General features: G+C 35.9%; 1 protein-coding gene across 2 annotated transcripts in view; it reads right to left on the reverse strand.

Moving 5' to 3' along the window:
- The window catches only part of LOC106095578 (embryonic polarity protein dorsal), a 123,092-nt gene that overhangs the window by 44,222 nt on the left and 62,027 nt on the right, over window positions 1-16,843 (reverse strand). Inside the window, exons 4-8 of one of the 2 annotated variants that reach the window (XM_059365264.1) lie at window positions 7,053-7,475; window positions 6,820-6,998; window positions 6,363-6,757; window positions 6,217-6,295; window positions 2,863-2,967 (exon numbers count right to left, since the gene is read on the reverse strand). In XM_059365264.1, coding sequence (XP_059221247.1) covers window positions 2,863-2,967; window positions 6,217-6,295; window positions 6,363-6,757; window positions 6,820-6,998; window positions 7,053-7,456 — 1,162 coding nt within the window. In that variant the 5' untranslated portion in view covers window positions 7,457-7,475. Of the gene's footprint in view, window positions 1-2,862; window positions 2,968-4,207; window positions 6,296-6,362; window positions 6,758-6,819; window positions 6,999-7,052; window positions 7,476-16,843 lie in introns of those variants that run through there. The other variant, XM_013262812.2, reaches the window with a different exon arrangement.

Raw genomic sequence — 16,843 nt, forward strand, 5'->3', positions numbered from 1 at the left:
AACTTGCTTCACGTATGTTAAGCTTCTGGAATACAAATTTATGATGGACGTATTATGTCATATCATATTTTAATCACAAAGAAGATTAGAATTGCGTCTAGAAATTTAATAAGGAATTCGAAATACTGTTCCCCTCCTAATACTGGCAACATTTGTAAGGTACTATGTCATGTAAAACTTCTCTCCAAAGAGGTGTTGCACTGCGGCACGCCGTTCGGGCTCGGCTATGAAACTTAAACTTGAATCGGACTGCACTCATTGATATGTAAAAAGTTTGTCTCTGTTCCTTAGTGGAATGTTCATGGGCAAAATTTACATTTGCATTCGAAATACTGTTAGTGTGGGTGTTTTCTTTTATATATGGAAAGAAAATTTTGTGCAGCTAGACGTTTTCAAAAAAATTATTGAATCAATAAATTTTTTAATTGAAAATTACAAAAATTCCAATTAAAAATTTCACAATTGGAAAAAAAATTTAGATTCAATTAAAAAAATTATTGAATCAATTAATTTTCTTATTGAAAACGTTTTAATTTTCAATTACATTTTTAATTGTATATGTATGTTATTTTCGTTTGACATAACCTAAAAATTAAAACAAAATCTGATTTTTTAACGCACACAAATTGTTAAGGCTGTGAGAAAGGTGGCGTGGTGGAGGTAGCGTCATTAACACAACAACAATGTAACTACCTTAATTGACAAATGCCATAACTTCAAATGTCAAAGTGGTTTTAGAAATAAACTTTGTTTTACGACTTATCTACTTTAAATGTGTTTTATATATGTTTTTTCATCTGTTGCTGATGTGAGGAATATCAGAACAAATAAAACATAGATTTAAGATTTTAGAACAAAATTACAGCTTTGTAAACAAGCATCTGAGATTTAGAGCTATTGCAAAATCAAAACAAAAATGATAAAATTGTACTCAGCTGTTCGCATAAGTGCATCTTGAGAAACTGGTAACTCATAAAGTTGTGAAAACAAACTACTTTGGGGTTGTTTTCATTCGACAGACAATAAACAGCTAATTTCTTTATCAGAATAAATAGAGCAGACTCTAAACGAAAAAAGAGCATGTGTTATTTCGAAATGTGTTTGTCATATGTTAGTTTAATTCGTATCATTTAAACAAATGTACAATTTGATATGTCATAAGACAAAAACATATGTTGTGATAACAGATTTACTTTCCCAAATGTACAAAGAAAATGCATACAAACGGTCTTATATGCGGAAAAACATGTAGTGAATTCCCTGCACATTCAAGCAAATTATCACCAAGTAGACATTACCCCAGCGATCGGATTAGGTACCGGAATGATATTGACCCGCAAAGAGAGCTTGCCAAGGACCGCTTCCCCCAACAACCACTAAATTGAAATCTAATGATAATTTCAAATAACAAAAGTAGGAAAGAGCTTAAGTCGGCCAAAGCTGACATTTTGATACTCAACACTACCTTGTATGCAGGCTAATTAGAAATTGAAATATGATTAAATTTGAAATGAAGAGTTCTGATAAAACACTGTGCATATTGTGGGATTGATAGAGTTAAGTTTGATAAATGCTCTGCAAAGGCTTTATAAGTAAAAATCGATACAGCCAAGTCAGAGACCCAAGAAGTATAATCCGGAGGTTATATTAGGTTATAGACCGATTCTTACCATATTTGGCACGTATGTTAGAGGTAATAAAAGTCACAATGCGAAATTTCAGCCAAATCGGATAGGAATTAGAAATTAGAGGTGCAAGAAGTAAAATCGGGAGATCGTTTTATATGGGAGCTATATCTAAATATGAACCGATATGGACAACCTAATATAATATTGTGCAAAATTTCAAGCGTCTAGCTTTACTCCTTCGAAAGTTAGCGTCCTTTCGACAAACTGGCGGTTATGGCTACATCGATTAAAAATTTCATGGCCATCATGAATATATATACATACTTTATGGAGTCTTAGACCAATATTTCGATGTGTTACCAACGGAGTGCCGATAGGTAGACCCCATTCTATGGTAGAGGGTTTTTTTAGTTTGCTACCTGAGAGGTATATCAATAAAAAATAGTGCTGGCATATAACGAAAAAGTTTCAAAGCATACCATTTGCTTATTAGGGTAATGACCTTTACCAAATCATATCCCTGTGTCATATTCTCATTAATTTTATTTTAAGATTGGTTAAAATCTTATATATTAAGTGATGCCTAAAATTAAAACTTCACTCAAAATGATTTAAAAAAACTGACAAAAATTTAATTACAAAGTGCTTTGCTGGTTACTTGTTTAATACTTTAGTGGAATAAGTGTTATTTTAGTGTTTAATGGACGAACGTTCATTCATTCGTGCAACAGGGAAAAAAATCAAAAACTCATCACCCTAATGAACAAGGTCCTATATTGACTTGCCTGGTAGAAACGTAGTGTAGCCAAAGAATCCTTATTGAATTAGTCTGATGACTTTTATACAACTTAGTGTCTCTGTATCACTCTTTGATGGGTTTTTATTTAAGATTAGAGAAAATCTTAAACATAGGGCGATTTGGTAAAAAAAAACCTCACGCACAAAACGATTTGAAAATATTTAATTTCAAAGTGGTTTTATTCGTGATATATGTATATGTATATGTATTCATTGATAGGCAAAAGTTCATTTACTCGTGCAATAGGAAATAATTTCTGAGAAAAAGAAAAAACTCAAAAAGTCATCACCCTACTGCTTATACTTTATACAGGTTTTTACACCACCACCACCATTCAGACAAAAAAAAAGAACTCCAACACCAATCTATTTGAACAAAGTCTACACTTGTCCTTGGCATACAAGGACCACGTACATAAATGAAAATAGGACTTACGAGCATCTGAGTGATCATTCTGATGTTGCTTCTGCCGCTGCTGCAGTAGCAAATGGACCGGATCGCCATTGGTTTTCTGGCGTTTGCGTCTCAAGTGCGCGGGATCTACAATTAAAAAGGTTGATACATTTATATTTCTTTGTCCTTTGGAACGTTTACAAATTCACAACTATAATTCTGATTAAATCCATTTAATATAAGCCACAATGGGGTGGAAGGAAAGCTCCTTAATCCATCTCCATATGTGTTATTTTTAACTTACAAATATACACCCAAGGGTTTTGGGTCAGGTTACAATTATAAATACAAATAAATTCATATGTATATTGCTTTCTTACATTCTAACAATTCAAAAGACAGGCAACCCCACTAGGGTTCCTCATACAAAAAATATTATAAATACAAAACGTCAATTTGCCCAATTAGCTTATTTGAGGGCTCCCCCCAAGGGGGGATTGAGCCAAAAAATGTTCCAACCAACGACCAAAACAATTGTCAGATTGGATGAGAAGGTATGCTCCTCGGGCACATTTAAATTCAATTTGTTTTCCAAGTTATTTATAGGTACAATTTTGAGTGTGACTAGGATGATAACAAGAGTACTTTGGTAGTTAGGTATTATTAATTAACAATTTATATATAATAAATAATCATATAAAAGAATTGCATAAATAATTAATTTAGTTTTTATGCTACAGACTAGAATGAGACTAGACTAGATTCGTTGGGCTCCGTTTGGGGTAGGTTGAGCACCGTCAACAAAAATACAAAATTTTAACATTCATACAAATTTAACAATCGATAAGTCTGCCTGATCGTAATCGCTCAAATAAATCATTTTAGATAATACAAAGTGTTGCCATCAAAAAATTATCGATCAGACTTCCTCTTATGCTTTATATGCTCTACACAATACTCTGTGGGGGCATTCTTTTTCTTTTCAACAAACAAACAATAACAAAGAACACCTGGGAGAGGTGATCTGATTATGGTTTCTCGTACAAACAACAAGTGTTGGCACTGCAGCGCGATTCTCAAACAACTGTTTCCTAGCGAAGAGCACTATGTCACAAAGAGAGTATGAGATTGAGAGTGTATGTAGTAGTACAGTACGCAAATACAGTTTGTAGTTGTTGCAATGTTGTTGTTGAGTGTGGTTGTTTATAGAAAAATATTTTTGGCAAGTTACACAATTTCAAATCGTCATCACCGCATTTGTGTAGTTGGCGGCATTCAATCAAGTACAATTAGTAGGAGAGCAAGAGAGTGATGAGCATATTCATAGCTAGAGCAAACGCCAACAGCAAAGCCCCTCACCCTCAGCCATAAGAAAGTCACATAGTGATGGTGGTTGCGTCGTTCCTTCGATCGCCAGTTACGGCATCTGAACGGTACGACGTGACAAACAGACACCCAAGCAATGGGTTGAGTGGCACAACTGAAATTAGTTCTGACGGTTGGCGGCCAGTAACCGCTGTGCCACCTCTTCGGGTGTAAGAATTTCACCCGCATCCACGGGCGCATAGTAGGCGGAGGCTTCATCAAACTCACTGGCTGTTGCCTTGAGTGGCATTGTGGTATAAAGGGCATAGTGTTCTGCTTCGGTTAGGTCCATGCTGGGGTCAAGTTCCACATTGAATTGACCCTCGGTCAAATTGCGCAAGCCCTCACGATCCGCAATGGCCACCAGCTCCATATTGCCATCTGTAATGGGTATTTGGGCCTGTTCCAAGGCAGATACTGTACTCTGATCCAGTGTATTGGCCAGTGTTATAGTGCTCGCATGTGAATATTCCTCATCGGGGTACAATTCACCCTTTAGGGGAATGTGTATAATGTCGGCATTCGAGTGGTACAGTAGTCGTCGCTTACCCGAAACACTACTCACACTGCGGGCCACAGGTTTACCCAGCTTCTGATTGTTTTTGGATGGTGAATTTGGGAAGGAAGGTGGTTGAAGCGATTTGGCCGACCGCAAGGACGAACGATGAGTGTCCTTCATGTCGAAATACCCAATACTCGGTTCACGGCTAGCAACTGGACTGGTTTTCGAGTTGTCCTTTGATGTAGTTTCTTGCCCGCCACCCTGAGTGAGGTCGGATTTACTCTTGCGTCTTGAAAACAGTTTGGAAAAGAACCCTGGTTTCTTTTGTCTAGGCAAGGTGTTGCTGGATCCAGGTTTCTGTGGCAAGCGTTTGTTTGGTGGCAATGACTCGTCAGAGGGCTTGGTAATCAGAATCGGTGCTTGTTGGCGTGACTTACGTTGAGCATCGCCAATATTTGCCTCTATTGATCTGTTTTCGGCATTGCTGTCTTGTTTGCGTAAACGCTTCGGGGGTAGCGGAGGCACTTTTTCCTCCTCAACTGCTGTTATGTGCATGTGTGGCGAGATTGTTTTGGGCGGTGCTGGCCTAGGTGGAGTATTTTGGATTTGCGACTGCTGCATTATATCGGGAGTTGATCTCGTTCTCACCTCGACGGGGTCATAGTTACTACATTCCCCAATATCTGTTTGAACGGAAGCGGGCGGTGTGGGAGGCATGATTTCCTCCATAGGTATAGATATAGGATTTTTAAAGGCAATCTGTAGACTGCTATAGGTGGCGGCATCATCGAAGCTATCCTCAACCTCCATTGCAGTTTGCCCACCATCAACAAAGCCAGTATTTTGTTCCGGTACACAAGCATCGATGCCATTTAATTCATTGATCAGGGCGTTATTGTACGTGTCGCGCCTCACAACATGTTCAGAATAAATTTCATCCAATTCTGCCACCTGCTCTAAAAGATCGCTCAAAGTTTTGTCCTCTGATTCCATGGCACTGGGGCTGCCGCCGCCACCTTCGACAGATTTTTGCATTTCATTGGAGTGTATCCATTCGGTGATTTTTTCGTCCGCATTCATTTCATGCGCAGACTGGGGTTTGGGGGAGACGTTGCCTTCTTCGGGATTGATTATATTGGCCACTTGTTGTATGGCACCTAACTGCTGCTCTTGCTGCTGCTGCTCTAACTCTCTCATTTTCTCATCAATGATGGAGTCAATTTCTTGCTGACTTCGTCGTTTAGATTCTTCGTCGTAGTCGACGTCTATATTTTCGTTGGTCGTCATTGTCGTTGGTTCGTCCGTCGAAGTCACAGTTTGCTTAGCTTCGGAAACAATTGTTTGATCTGCTGCCGGTTGTTGGTCAGTGGTCGGTGTATTCAAATCAATGACCTCCATTGAAGGAGCGTTGAACTGTAGCTTCTTATCGCCAGAGGCGATGCGGCTGTCCACACCTAGTATTTCTTGGAAGATGTCATAGTCGGGTTTCCTCTTGAGGTTCCGACGTAAATCCAAAAATCGAGCCCTACCTGAGTCTAATGGAACATATTCGAATGGAAGTGCTTCACTGGTGACACCATCCGATGGCCGCTTCAGCTGAATGAATACCTGGAAAATGTGAAGAGACTCGTTAGTGAGTTTTAGTTTTGGAGACAATAAACCGGCCCACTCCTACCTTAGCCGGCTCTGTTATATCCATCGTGTGATATCGTGGCGTCTTAAATGCTATGGCAGTCTGCTTGTGCACATCGGTGTGTTGAAATTCTCCATAAGACTCCCAGACTAATTGACCATTCTTCTCTTCGAAGAAACGCACTGCTATATCTTCTTTGGCTACCTTTTCGCATAACAAAATGATTTGAGTGTTGCCCAGCACTGTGGCTGAACAACTGCACAGGCGACAGATCACAAGATCCGACATGGCTTTCTTGTCGTAGATTGGTTCTGAGACTACGGGCGGAAGAGGCTGCGTAAAACGGCCCTTTTGATCACTCTCCATGAACACTTGGAAACACAACCGAACTGAGTTCAGATCAATACTTGAGGGTTGAAATCTGTGAGCGAATCCAGCTGAAAAGAAACACAATCAGTACATTTCCATTTGGGGCAATATTCTACTCGTGTCAACTCACTCTTGAATGGGTCCACTCGAATCTCTTCGCGTGCTTTGAGAGCTGCTTCAATGTCCTTCTTTTTGACGCACTGAATGCCCAAATTGCTAAACACAGCTCTCATGGTTTCGGAGTTAATTTCCAAGGTGCAAACACCCTTTTTGCAGCCCTCCTTGCCCACCAGATTATGCGGATGAGGTCTAGGGGAAAAATATGAAATTCGAACCGAACTAACGTTTGCATGGCCAACTCACCGATAGGGTTGATCTTTGGTGACACATGAGACAACAACTACAGCACGTCCTTTATAACCTACTATTTCAATCGTGGGGTAAGTTTTATTCTCGGGCGTGGAGTTGACGCCTGGTATTGATCCGGCCGACCGGCCCTCGCATTCATAACGGAACCTTAACGCTTTGCCGGCTGGCTGTTCGGTTATTTTAACATACGGCTTCTTACGCATATTCTTATTGGTATTTGAGGCCTGCTGTTGCTGTTGCTGCTGTTGTTGTTGCGGCATGCCATTGTAATTCATGTTCTGCTGTTGCATTGAATCCATATTTATTTGGGCGTTGGGATTGCCGGGCGTTGATGAACCACCTGCTCCTCCTCCTCCTCCTCCAGCTAATGCGTTATTGTTGCCGGGATTGTGGTACATCAGACGTTTTATCAATCAGCTGAAATTAAAACAATAACACAAAATGTCCACGTTTAATAAATTTACTTTGGCCAGAGGTTGTTCTACACTAAATTCGACCCACTATGGCAGTCTAAAACTGTGCAAATTTTCTTTGAGAATTTTCCTTTTCTTCTCCTCCGCTATGATAAATTTCGTCTAAAAATAGTCGATAATACGTCGGCCACAAAAAACAAAAAAAAAAAAAAAACGAAATGATAAATAGAAGAATATATCTGCGCCTCGTTTTTCTCATGCAACTCAACTCACACAAACAATGAAACAAAAAACAACCAGGCGACAATCAGTGAAAATGGGCGAACAGTGCTTGTGGCGCTCTCGCTCTGGGATCGCTGTGAAATTTATCCAACAAATTTTTGTGGTGGAGGTCTCCGATGATTACGGTGGAAAGTGTCGAAAGATACTAAAATTTTAGCACAATCTCAAAACATATCCGACTAAAACGAACCACCACCAATGCTATCTAAAATGAATTTAGCTACTCTCTGTAGCATGATCACTTGACTCTGAGAGAATTTCGACTGTCCGTTTGTTTCTGAACGGATATCTGCGCCAAGTCTTGTTCTCATCTCTAACGCTACAATTATGTGGAACAAATAGAACAAGTTTTTTTTTAATAGAATCATTTTAGGATTTGGAAAAGTGCTGTATTTCCTTCCTAATTAGGCCATAGATCCATGGGTCTCGTCTATTGGAAGTAACGATATGAGCCAACTTGCCGTTGACATCTTAAAATTTTACCAAATATCTGGATCTTGAGAATTTGTAAACACAACATTACGTGATTGAAGACACTGCATTTGTATATCCATATTGTCACAATTGTTTGAATGATGGTTTTTCTATGTTTGATTAACCCATTTCGTTGGTTTTTGTTTTTTTTAATAAAAATAACAGACGAAATCAATAAAAACTCTATATTTGAATGGAAATTTACACTTGTCAACAAAAAATAACCGGTAAATTTTACTAATTTTTAAATTTCATTACAAATTATCTGCGAAGAACAAATTTTTTTTACCAAAATTTATGTAGCATTTTATTAAATTGATGCAACCTTTATGCTTAACACATTCCTATGTTTATTTTTTTACAGAGATACAAATTCTGTTTGTAATAATATTCTTGATCTCATGATATTTTACGTGAATGTAGCCATGTCCGTCCGTCCTTCCGTCTGTCGAGAACAATCTAATCTTTGAACGAGTTAAGCTAGCCGATTAAAATTTTGCGCAAATACTTCTAATTTGAGGGTATCTGTTGGGTGCAAATGGGACAAATCGGCCTATGTTTGGATATAACCCGATCTCCCAATCTTACATCTTGAGCCTTTGAGGGGCGCTTTAACTTGTACTTGTACCCTTAACTTGTTATTGTGAAACGTGCTTTTCGTTATTCCATTCGTTATTTACCGGTGATGTTCCTGGTAAACCCGAAAAATAAAAGACAATGTTACTTTTTTATTTGGACCCAACGCAGAATTACGAAATTCATATTATTCCAGTCGTTGATTTTGTCGTGTTTCTTATTTTTTTAAATAATTATATTGTTATTCTCGTAAAAAAGTGTTTTCTTGAAAAGACATCTGTACTTCCCTCTACGTCCTCCCACATCGGGACTCTTTCAATAAAAACCACTCAAACCACTATTTGTATTTGTTCAAAATTTCAAGCGCCTAACTTTACTCCTTCGAAAGTTAGCGTGCTTTCCACAAACAACCAGAGGGAGAGACGATGTTAGTGTACTCCCATCCTATGGTGGAGTTTATAAGAATCTTAATTGGTAAAATTAAGATTCTTATAATCAAATGTTAACAACGATTTCATACAGCACTCATAAGAGATTTGCTGGAATCGAAGCCAAGAATGATTTTGCTCCAACTCTTGTTAAACAGTGTATGGAGAGTACAACTCGACAGCAATTTGTTAATATTCTCCTTGTTTCCAAATTGTTTTGCGAAGAGCAACTTTGTTATGCACAGACTCTATAATACGAGTGCCAGCGATTTTCTTCTGTTTGCTCCGAAACAGCATATAAAAATAACATTTGCGCAATTTTTGGTGAGAAGAAAGCAAGATGAACGATCGATCGTCTGACAACAGAAATGTATTCACACACTTTTGATTTTCACATGGACGACTCTTCGTTCGCACAAATGGCCTCCACCACCAAATGGATAACCGAGATACTGTCGGACTGAATAAAAACCATTTTTATACCCTTACCTTTGGGATGGGGGTCTATTAATTTCGTCATATCGTTAGTAACACATCGAAATATTGGTCGAAGACCCAATAAAAAAATCGAAAATTGCCAAAATTTTCTGTTACTGTGCAATTTGTAAAGATATTTATTTTTTTAAATGTGGTCGCTATTGGGTGCAGGAACTGACGCATCTACGGTGACATTTGGTCATAAAGTCAGAGTTGAATTTTGTACTGATTGTCAAGACACTATTCATAGGCCGATTCTAATCTTTCAAAGTGGGGTTGTTTCGGCGTATCATCTTCAGTATTTTGATGAAATTTTTGTCATTTGCGCTCATTTTTGCTCTCAAACTAGTTTAATGATATAAACAGGTTATTGTTTGTGTCGGTCTATTGGTTTTAAATTACTTTTATTTCCATAAAATTGTACGCAAACAAACTGAAAACATAAAGGAACTATAATTGTTAAATATTTCAAAAAATAAATGTTTACCAATTTTTTGCTTAAATGATGAATTAATGAAGGTCATCAGTCGAAAATCCGTTTTTAATGGAAAAGATATCTGGTAAAAATTCCACCCAACTATTGTCGTATATGGCTACGATTTGCATAATGTCGTTGTAAGTCCTAAAGTTTTCCTTATTTATTGGAGATGAAATAGGAAAAGGTGGTAGAACTAAAAATCAGAAACACGAAGAGATTTCTACGTTATTGCAGTTGTAAGCATTCTTCGCCCACTAATTGATGTGGCAAGACTTAGCTGCAAACGTAAGTGTAATATAAAACTTGCTCTCATAGAAAGTCTGCTGACTGATGTTATTTTAACTTATTTCCTCGCTTAAGGTGGATATTAAGTTCGTGTTTCACTATGAAAATTAATATTTTTACGATTACTTTTTTTAGATAATAGATTGTTTTTGTAATAAAAATTTAATAAAAGTTTTAGTTATCAGTGATATTTTTGTAGTTTTTCAAAAAAGTAATCGGGATAAAACATGAGTATTTCACTGTGAAACACCAACTTAATACCCACCTTTTTGTAAACATGCAATTTAACTCGTCCTATTTCATTAAAGTTTTTCGTGCATAACATATAAGAAAATCAGTATTAGCAAAATCTTTTCAATGTGCAAAGATTTTCTTCGAAGAAGTAAATCAAAAATTCAAAAAGCTAATTTAAGCCAACAGAACCAACAAATTTCTAATAGAATTTTCGTTCCTTAATCATTATGAGCACCGTATCAATTGTCTTAAATACTGAATTGTGAATTATGGAATTCCAAGAAAAAATACGAAGTGGTTTTATTTGAAATAGATATTTTAAAATGTAAATTAATCTGGATGATCATTTATTATTGTTATTTTTTAAAATTGTGTTTCCGAGTCTTTAAAATTTTTCATTTTATTGCTGATGTAATTTAAATAATTTATAATTAAATATTACTAATTGTTACTTGGAAAAGTTTTTCAAAAATTTTTGTTAAATGTTTGTCTATCCGAACAATTTTTATAAAACAAATTGGTTAATGTGGTAATTGTATCATGGATGCTTTTCGCAATTAATACGATTCAAATACAACATACCAACGCACGACCCATCACACATAATATGGTTAAAAGTCTTCTAAACAAAGACGAAACGCGTCCCATAGTGGTTGGTGTGTGTTGCTATCTTTGGCCTTTCTTTTGCATTTGTATCTCCGATCTTTGAGCTCGTCTCGAAAGAGAAACAAACAAAAAAAATTTTTTGCCGAGAAAATTTCATGAAGATTTTAGCTTAAAGAAACTTTATATAACATTTCGTTTAAAACAGTCACAAAAATTATATGTTTTGAAAAAAATATTAATTAGAATAAAGCTGCTAAAACTAAGCTAAAAACTCTTTGGATTTGTGGATTTGTGTTAAGTAGAAGACTGAAATCAGTTGCAAATTGGCTTGTCGAAAGTCTGCGATTTTTCAATCCCAAAAATCAAACGAAAAAGATTTTAAAAATTCTTAGAAGTGAGATTTCTGGAACCCCTTTTTAATGTCTTGTTGCATTTGATGATTTCTATTTAAAAAAAGTAAATTTAAGCAATAATCCTAATTCTTTTGAGGTGCGATTTTTGACAAAATCATTAAATCCAGTTTTGTTTGCTATATGGTCATAGAGTATGGAGAAAATGTTTTTTTTTTTGTTATAAAGGCTTAGGAAATAAAAAAGATTTTTTTTACTCAAAAATTTTTATAATTCAAAATATTTTAAATTCTCTTAATTAATAATACATAAAATGTCATCAAAGTCAGACAACGGAATTTTTATTGAAATTTGTCTATAGAAAAATTTTAAGAAAAAGACTTTAAAAATGTTTATGAAAAATTTAATGTCGCAAAGTGCAAAATTTTCTTAAAATTTTGGCTTCAAAAATTAATCTCGAGTTTTATAGAGAGTTTCTCGCTGAAACAGTCCTAAAAAAAATCATTAAAATTTACTCTTTAAAAAAAATTTTATTGATACTGTTTTTATAAAAATTTTGTCTTTAGAAAAAAATTAACAAAAAAAATTTGTCTTTAAAAAATAATTTCGAGTTGGGCCCGGCCCGTTCTGAAGTTTTATCATTAGAGAATGTTACGCTTAAATTTTGTCATTAGAGAATGTTACGCTGAAATTTTGTATTAAAAAATTTCATTAAAGTTGGTTTAGAAAAAATTTTATTTTTTAATTTAAAATTTTTCTTTTGACAAAATAATTCTGGCCGCCATTAAAACCGCAATTCTTATCCGATTTAGCTGAAATTTTGCAAGAGAGATGTTTTGTTATGACTTCCAACTGTTAAGTACGGTCCAAATTTACCTATAATCTGATATATACGCCATATAAACCGATCTCCAGATTAGACTTCTTGAGCTTCTAGAGGGCGCAATTCTTATCCGATTTGACAAAAATTGTGCACGAGGGGTTTTGCTATGACTTCCAACAACTGTGTTAAGTATGGTCTAAATCAGTACATATCCTTATATAACTGCCATATAAACCGATCTCCTGATTTGACTTCAGAAGTTCTAGACTGTGCAATTCTTATCTAATTTGGTTGAAATGTCGTTTTGGTATGACCTTTAACATCTGTGCCAAGTATGGTGTAAATCGGTTCATAACGTAATATAGCTGCCATATAAACCGATCTCCCAATTTGACATTCTGAGCCTGTTGAGGGGGCAATTATTACTCAATTTGCCGGAAATTTTGGATGCGATGTTTTTCTATGACTTGTACAGCATGACAGTACGGTCTATATCGGTCAATAACTTGTATATATATTACAAGTTATTGACCGTATATATATTAAAAATTAATTCAAAAATGCGATCAATGGTGGAGGGTAAATAAGATTCGGCCCGGCCGAACTTGGCACGCTTTTACTTGTTTTGCTTATTGTGGAGATTTCTCTTTTAGATTTTTGTACTATTTTATGAAAAAATCTTATATCCAACATAAACACAAAAATTGTGTATCTAATTGGAAATATTTGTATATGTATACACATCTAAGGCTTTTATATTTGAGTATGTATATATACATACATTTTGCCGCAAACACATCCCAAGGAAACATAGAACAGACGAGCTTGTATTACCATGTGGGAATCTAAGGGTATGGCTCTAGCGAAATGTAAGCTTATTTTTCGAGATAAATCCCAAAGAGCAACGGATGGCAGATGGTCACAAATTGGTGGCTGTGAAAGCTTCAAGATTATGTGGGTCAATCGTAGATACAATAGAAATTCACTGATATGTTCCTCATGACCAAAGTTTTGCAAAGTGCAAGTTACAGAGTTGTATGAATATTGAAGAAACGGAAACCTATGTGTACATTCGGAATTCTTAAAGCTTTTTGAGCCGATCTAACTGGTTCTACAGTAGAAAGGTATATTCTTTCTCTTGTTCCTGTGGTACAATAGTCCCAATTTTCAATTTTTTCTTTATTTTGTGCCCTTTTTTTAATATGCGATTTTATTCATTTGTTTGACATTTATAACCTTTTCTAGCAGAATATTTTGAAATATATCCCCACTGCCATTACACCCGTCATACAGGACGTATTTGCTGACCATTCCAATATGGGGCTGTTATAAGAAGTATTTTAGAGTAGAACACGAATCTGATATATATTTCAGGGCCAAGTCACTGAATGGCCGCCACATCCCCTAAAACACCCCCGAAACCGGGGGTTTGCCGACTATGTAAATATGGGGCTCAAATGAAAGTTATTTAGGAGTAGACCACTAGGCTGATATGAACATTCGGGACCAACTGTCTAGGGGACGTCTCACCCCCATAACAACGCTCGAGTAGGACGTACGTGTATCTCGATATTGATAGTTTTCAGGGACCCCCACCAAAAAAAAAGTTTAAGAAGATCGGTAAATAAAAATTGTTGGTATGGGACTTTGTACTTTGATCACAAAGTAACAAATTAACGGACAAACATGGCTAGATTGACCCAGAGAGTGATTTTTAATCAATGAGACCCAGAAAAAGTAATTCGTTGATTTCAGCAAATACTGCCTACTGATTTTAATTAACCTATTTTTAAATGTTGAAGGAAACTGGTTCAACTTTTCTAACATCTAAACATTACCTATCCAATTCTTATTAAATTTTGAAATTTTTAGAAATTTTATGCGTTATTTTATTGTTTAAAATCGGTAATATGATTTTGTGCCCAGTATGGGCTAAATCGGCTCACAACCTGATATAACTCCCATATTAACCGATCTCCCGATCTCTTATCCGATTTGGATGAAATTTTGTACAACGACTTTTTCTATAACCTTCAACATACGTATGATTCGAATCGGTCCATTACTTGATAAAGCTCCCATATAAACCATTCTCCTGATTTTACTTTTTGAGCCCCTATAAGCCGCAATTCTTATTCGATTTGGCTGAAATTTATCACAAAGGGTTCTACTATAGTCTCCAATATCCAAACCACGTATGGTCCGTATCGCTCCATAACCTGATATTGCTCCAATAGCATAGCAATTCGTATCCATTATCCATTGTTTGCCTATAGAGAAATACCAGACAAAGAACTTGACAAATGCGATCCATGGTGGAGTGTATATAAGAATCCTCCCGGTCGAACTAAGCACGCTTATACTTGTCAAACCTACAAAGTATACATACTATATGGTCGTTATATATTTATAGACGATCTACATATGTCCGTCCTTCCGTCTGGTTGGTCAATTCACTCTAGAGCCTAGAATTCAAAGATCATGATATATCACGATATAGCACCCTTTATACTGATCTTTTCGGAAGAAAACAAATCCAAGTTCATAAAAGTTGTATTTTTACCCCGATTTCAATGAACAACCGTTCCGAGATAGGATTAAACGAGTGAGATCCCATGTAACGACAACTAGTGGAATAAGTTTGAATTACGAGTATCCCCGGCGATTTTTTCAGTAATTTACTTGGTATTCATATGTTGGAAAAACCTACCAAAATTGGAGATCCGCCTACCAACCTACCAAGAGAATAAAAACCTACCAATTTTTGTACGAACCTACCAAAAACGGCAACACTGGTGGTATTGCGTACAGAAAATCTGAACGCTTTGACTCAATATTCTATGTTAAAGTTTCACCAAAACCCATAATCGTTATCCCATGTGTATCGATAAATATGCTAATTTGTTTACTCTTCCCATAATTTTAAAATACACAATATGAATTCTTTTTAAAATTGAACAGTTGGGTAATTAATGCTTTCCAACAAACACACATCGTGGTGTTTAAATATACATTCATGTGTATGTTAGGTCTTAAATAGCACAAACAACATCTGATTTTATTGTAATTCATTTGTAATTTAAAATTTTTGGCAAAAAGCGAAAGCGTTTTTGTTGTAGGTACAAATCGGAAATGACGAAATTTCAAAAACAACAAAATCAGATTAACAGCCAAACTCAAAACAACAACATAAGGTGGATGGCATATGTATTCAAAGACCCTTTTGTTTAAATCTTATGAGCTAATTACATTGAAACGTTTAACGTGGAAAACAAGCAACGCTACCAGTAGAAAATGCGAATTACTTTTGCCCAACACTGTATATATTTTATGGTTTGGCCTACTAAACATATGTAAGAAAACTTGTGGTTCGTTGAAAATCTAAGAGAGCAACTGCGACCAAATATTTTTTAATGAGAATCATTTTATTATCTCATACCGAAGAGCAAAATGGATTTTGCCATTCTGTTTGTAACACATGTTTGTAAAATATGTATATTCATTTCCGACCCAAGTGTATTAGAGTGTCGCAAAAAACAAAAATTATATTTTTGAAACGCATACCATTAATTTTTTTCTTTTGATCCCAAAAAGCAAAATACGATAGCAGCATCGATTAAAGTTAACCGTGCCGACAGGACGACCAAAGTTGGATGTGATAGTTTCTCAGAGATCTAGCTGATGATTTTAAATCTTAGAGTGAAATTTGTAAACAAAGTATACATTAATATGACATTTATGGCAAAAAAAAAAGTGAACTGTGGCCTGCGCCACTACTTGATATAATATGTACGGTTCGTCTGTCCGCGTATCCTTTCTGTACCGTCTGTGCATCAGTAATTTTTATACCATACACCACTACTGTGGTACAGGGTATTATAAATTAGTGAATTAGTTTGTAACACCCAAAAGGAAGAGAGATAGACCCATTGATAAGTATACCGATCGATTCAGAATCACTTTCGCAATTTTCATCCGATTGTCTCCAAATTTGATATGGGCATGTTTTTCGCCCTAGAGACGAAGCCTATTGAAATTGGAAAAAATCGGTTCAGATTTGGATGTAGCTTCCATATACATGTTCGTCCGATTTGCAGTAACAATGCAATAAAATAGTCATTTATTAACCGATTCTCTCGAAATTTGGCAGGAATGATTTTCTTATGACTCTCAATATTACTGGCGAATTAGATATAAATCGGTTCAGATTTGCATAAAACTCCCATGTATAATTTCGTCCAATTTGGATTAATACAGCAATAAAATGGTCATTTGTCAACCGATTCTCTCGAACTCTATGACTCTCAATATTACTGGCGAAATAGAAATCGGTTCAGATTTGGATATAGCACCCATATA

The sequence above is a fragment of the Stomoxys calcitrans genome, chromosome 3 (genome assembly GCF_963082655.1).
Source record: "Stomoxys calcitrans chromosome 3, idStoCalc2.1, whole genome shotgun sequence".
Classification (NCBI taxonomy): Eukaryota; Metazoa; Arthropoda; class Insecta; order Diptera; family Muscidae; genus Stomoxys; species Stomoxys calcitrans.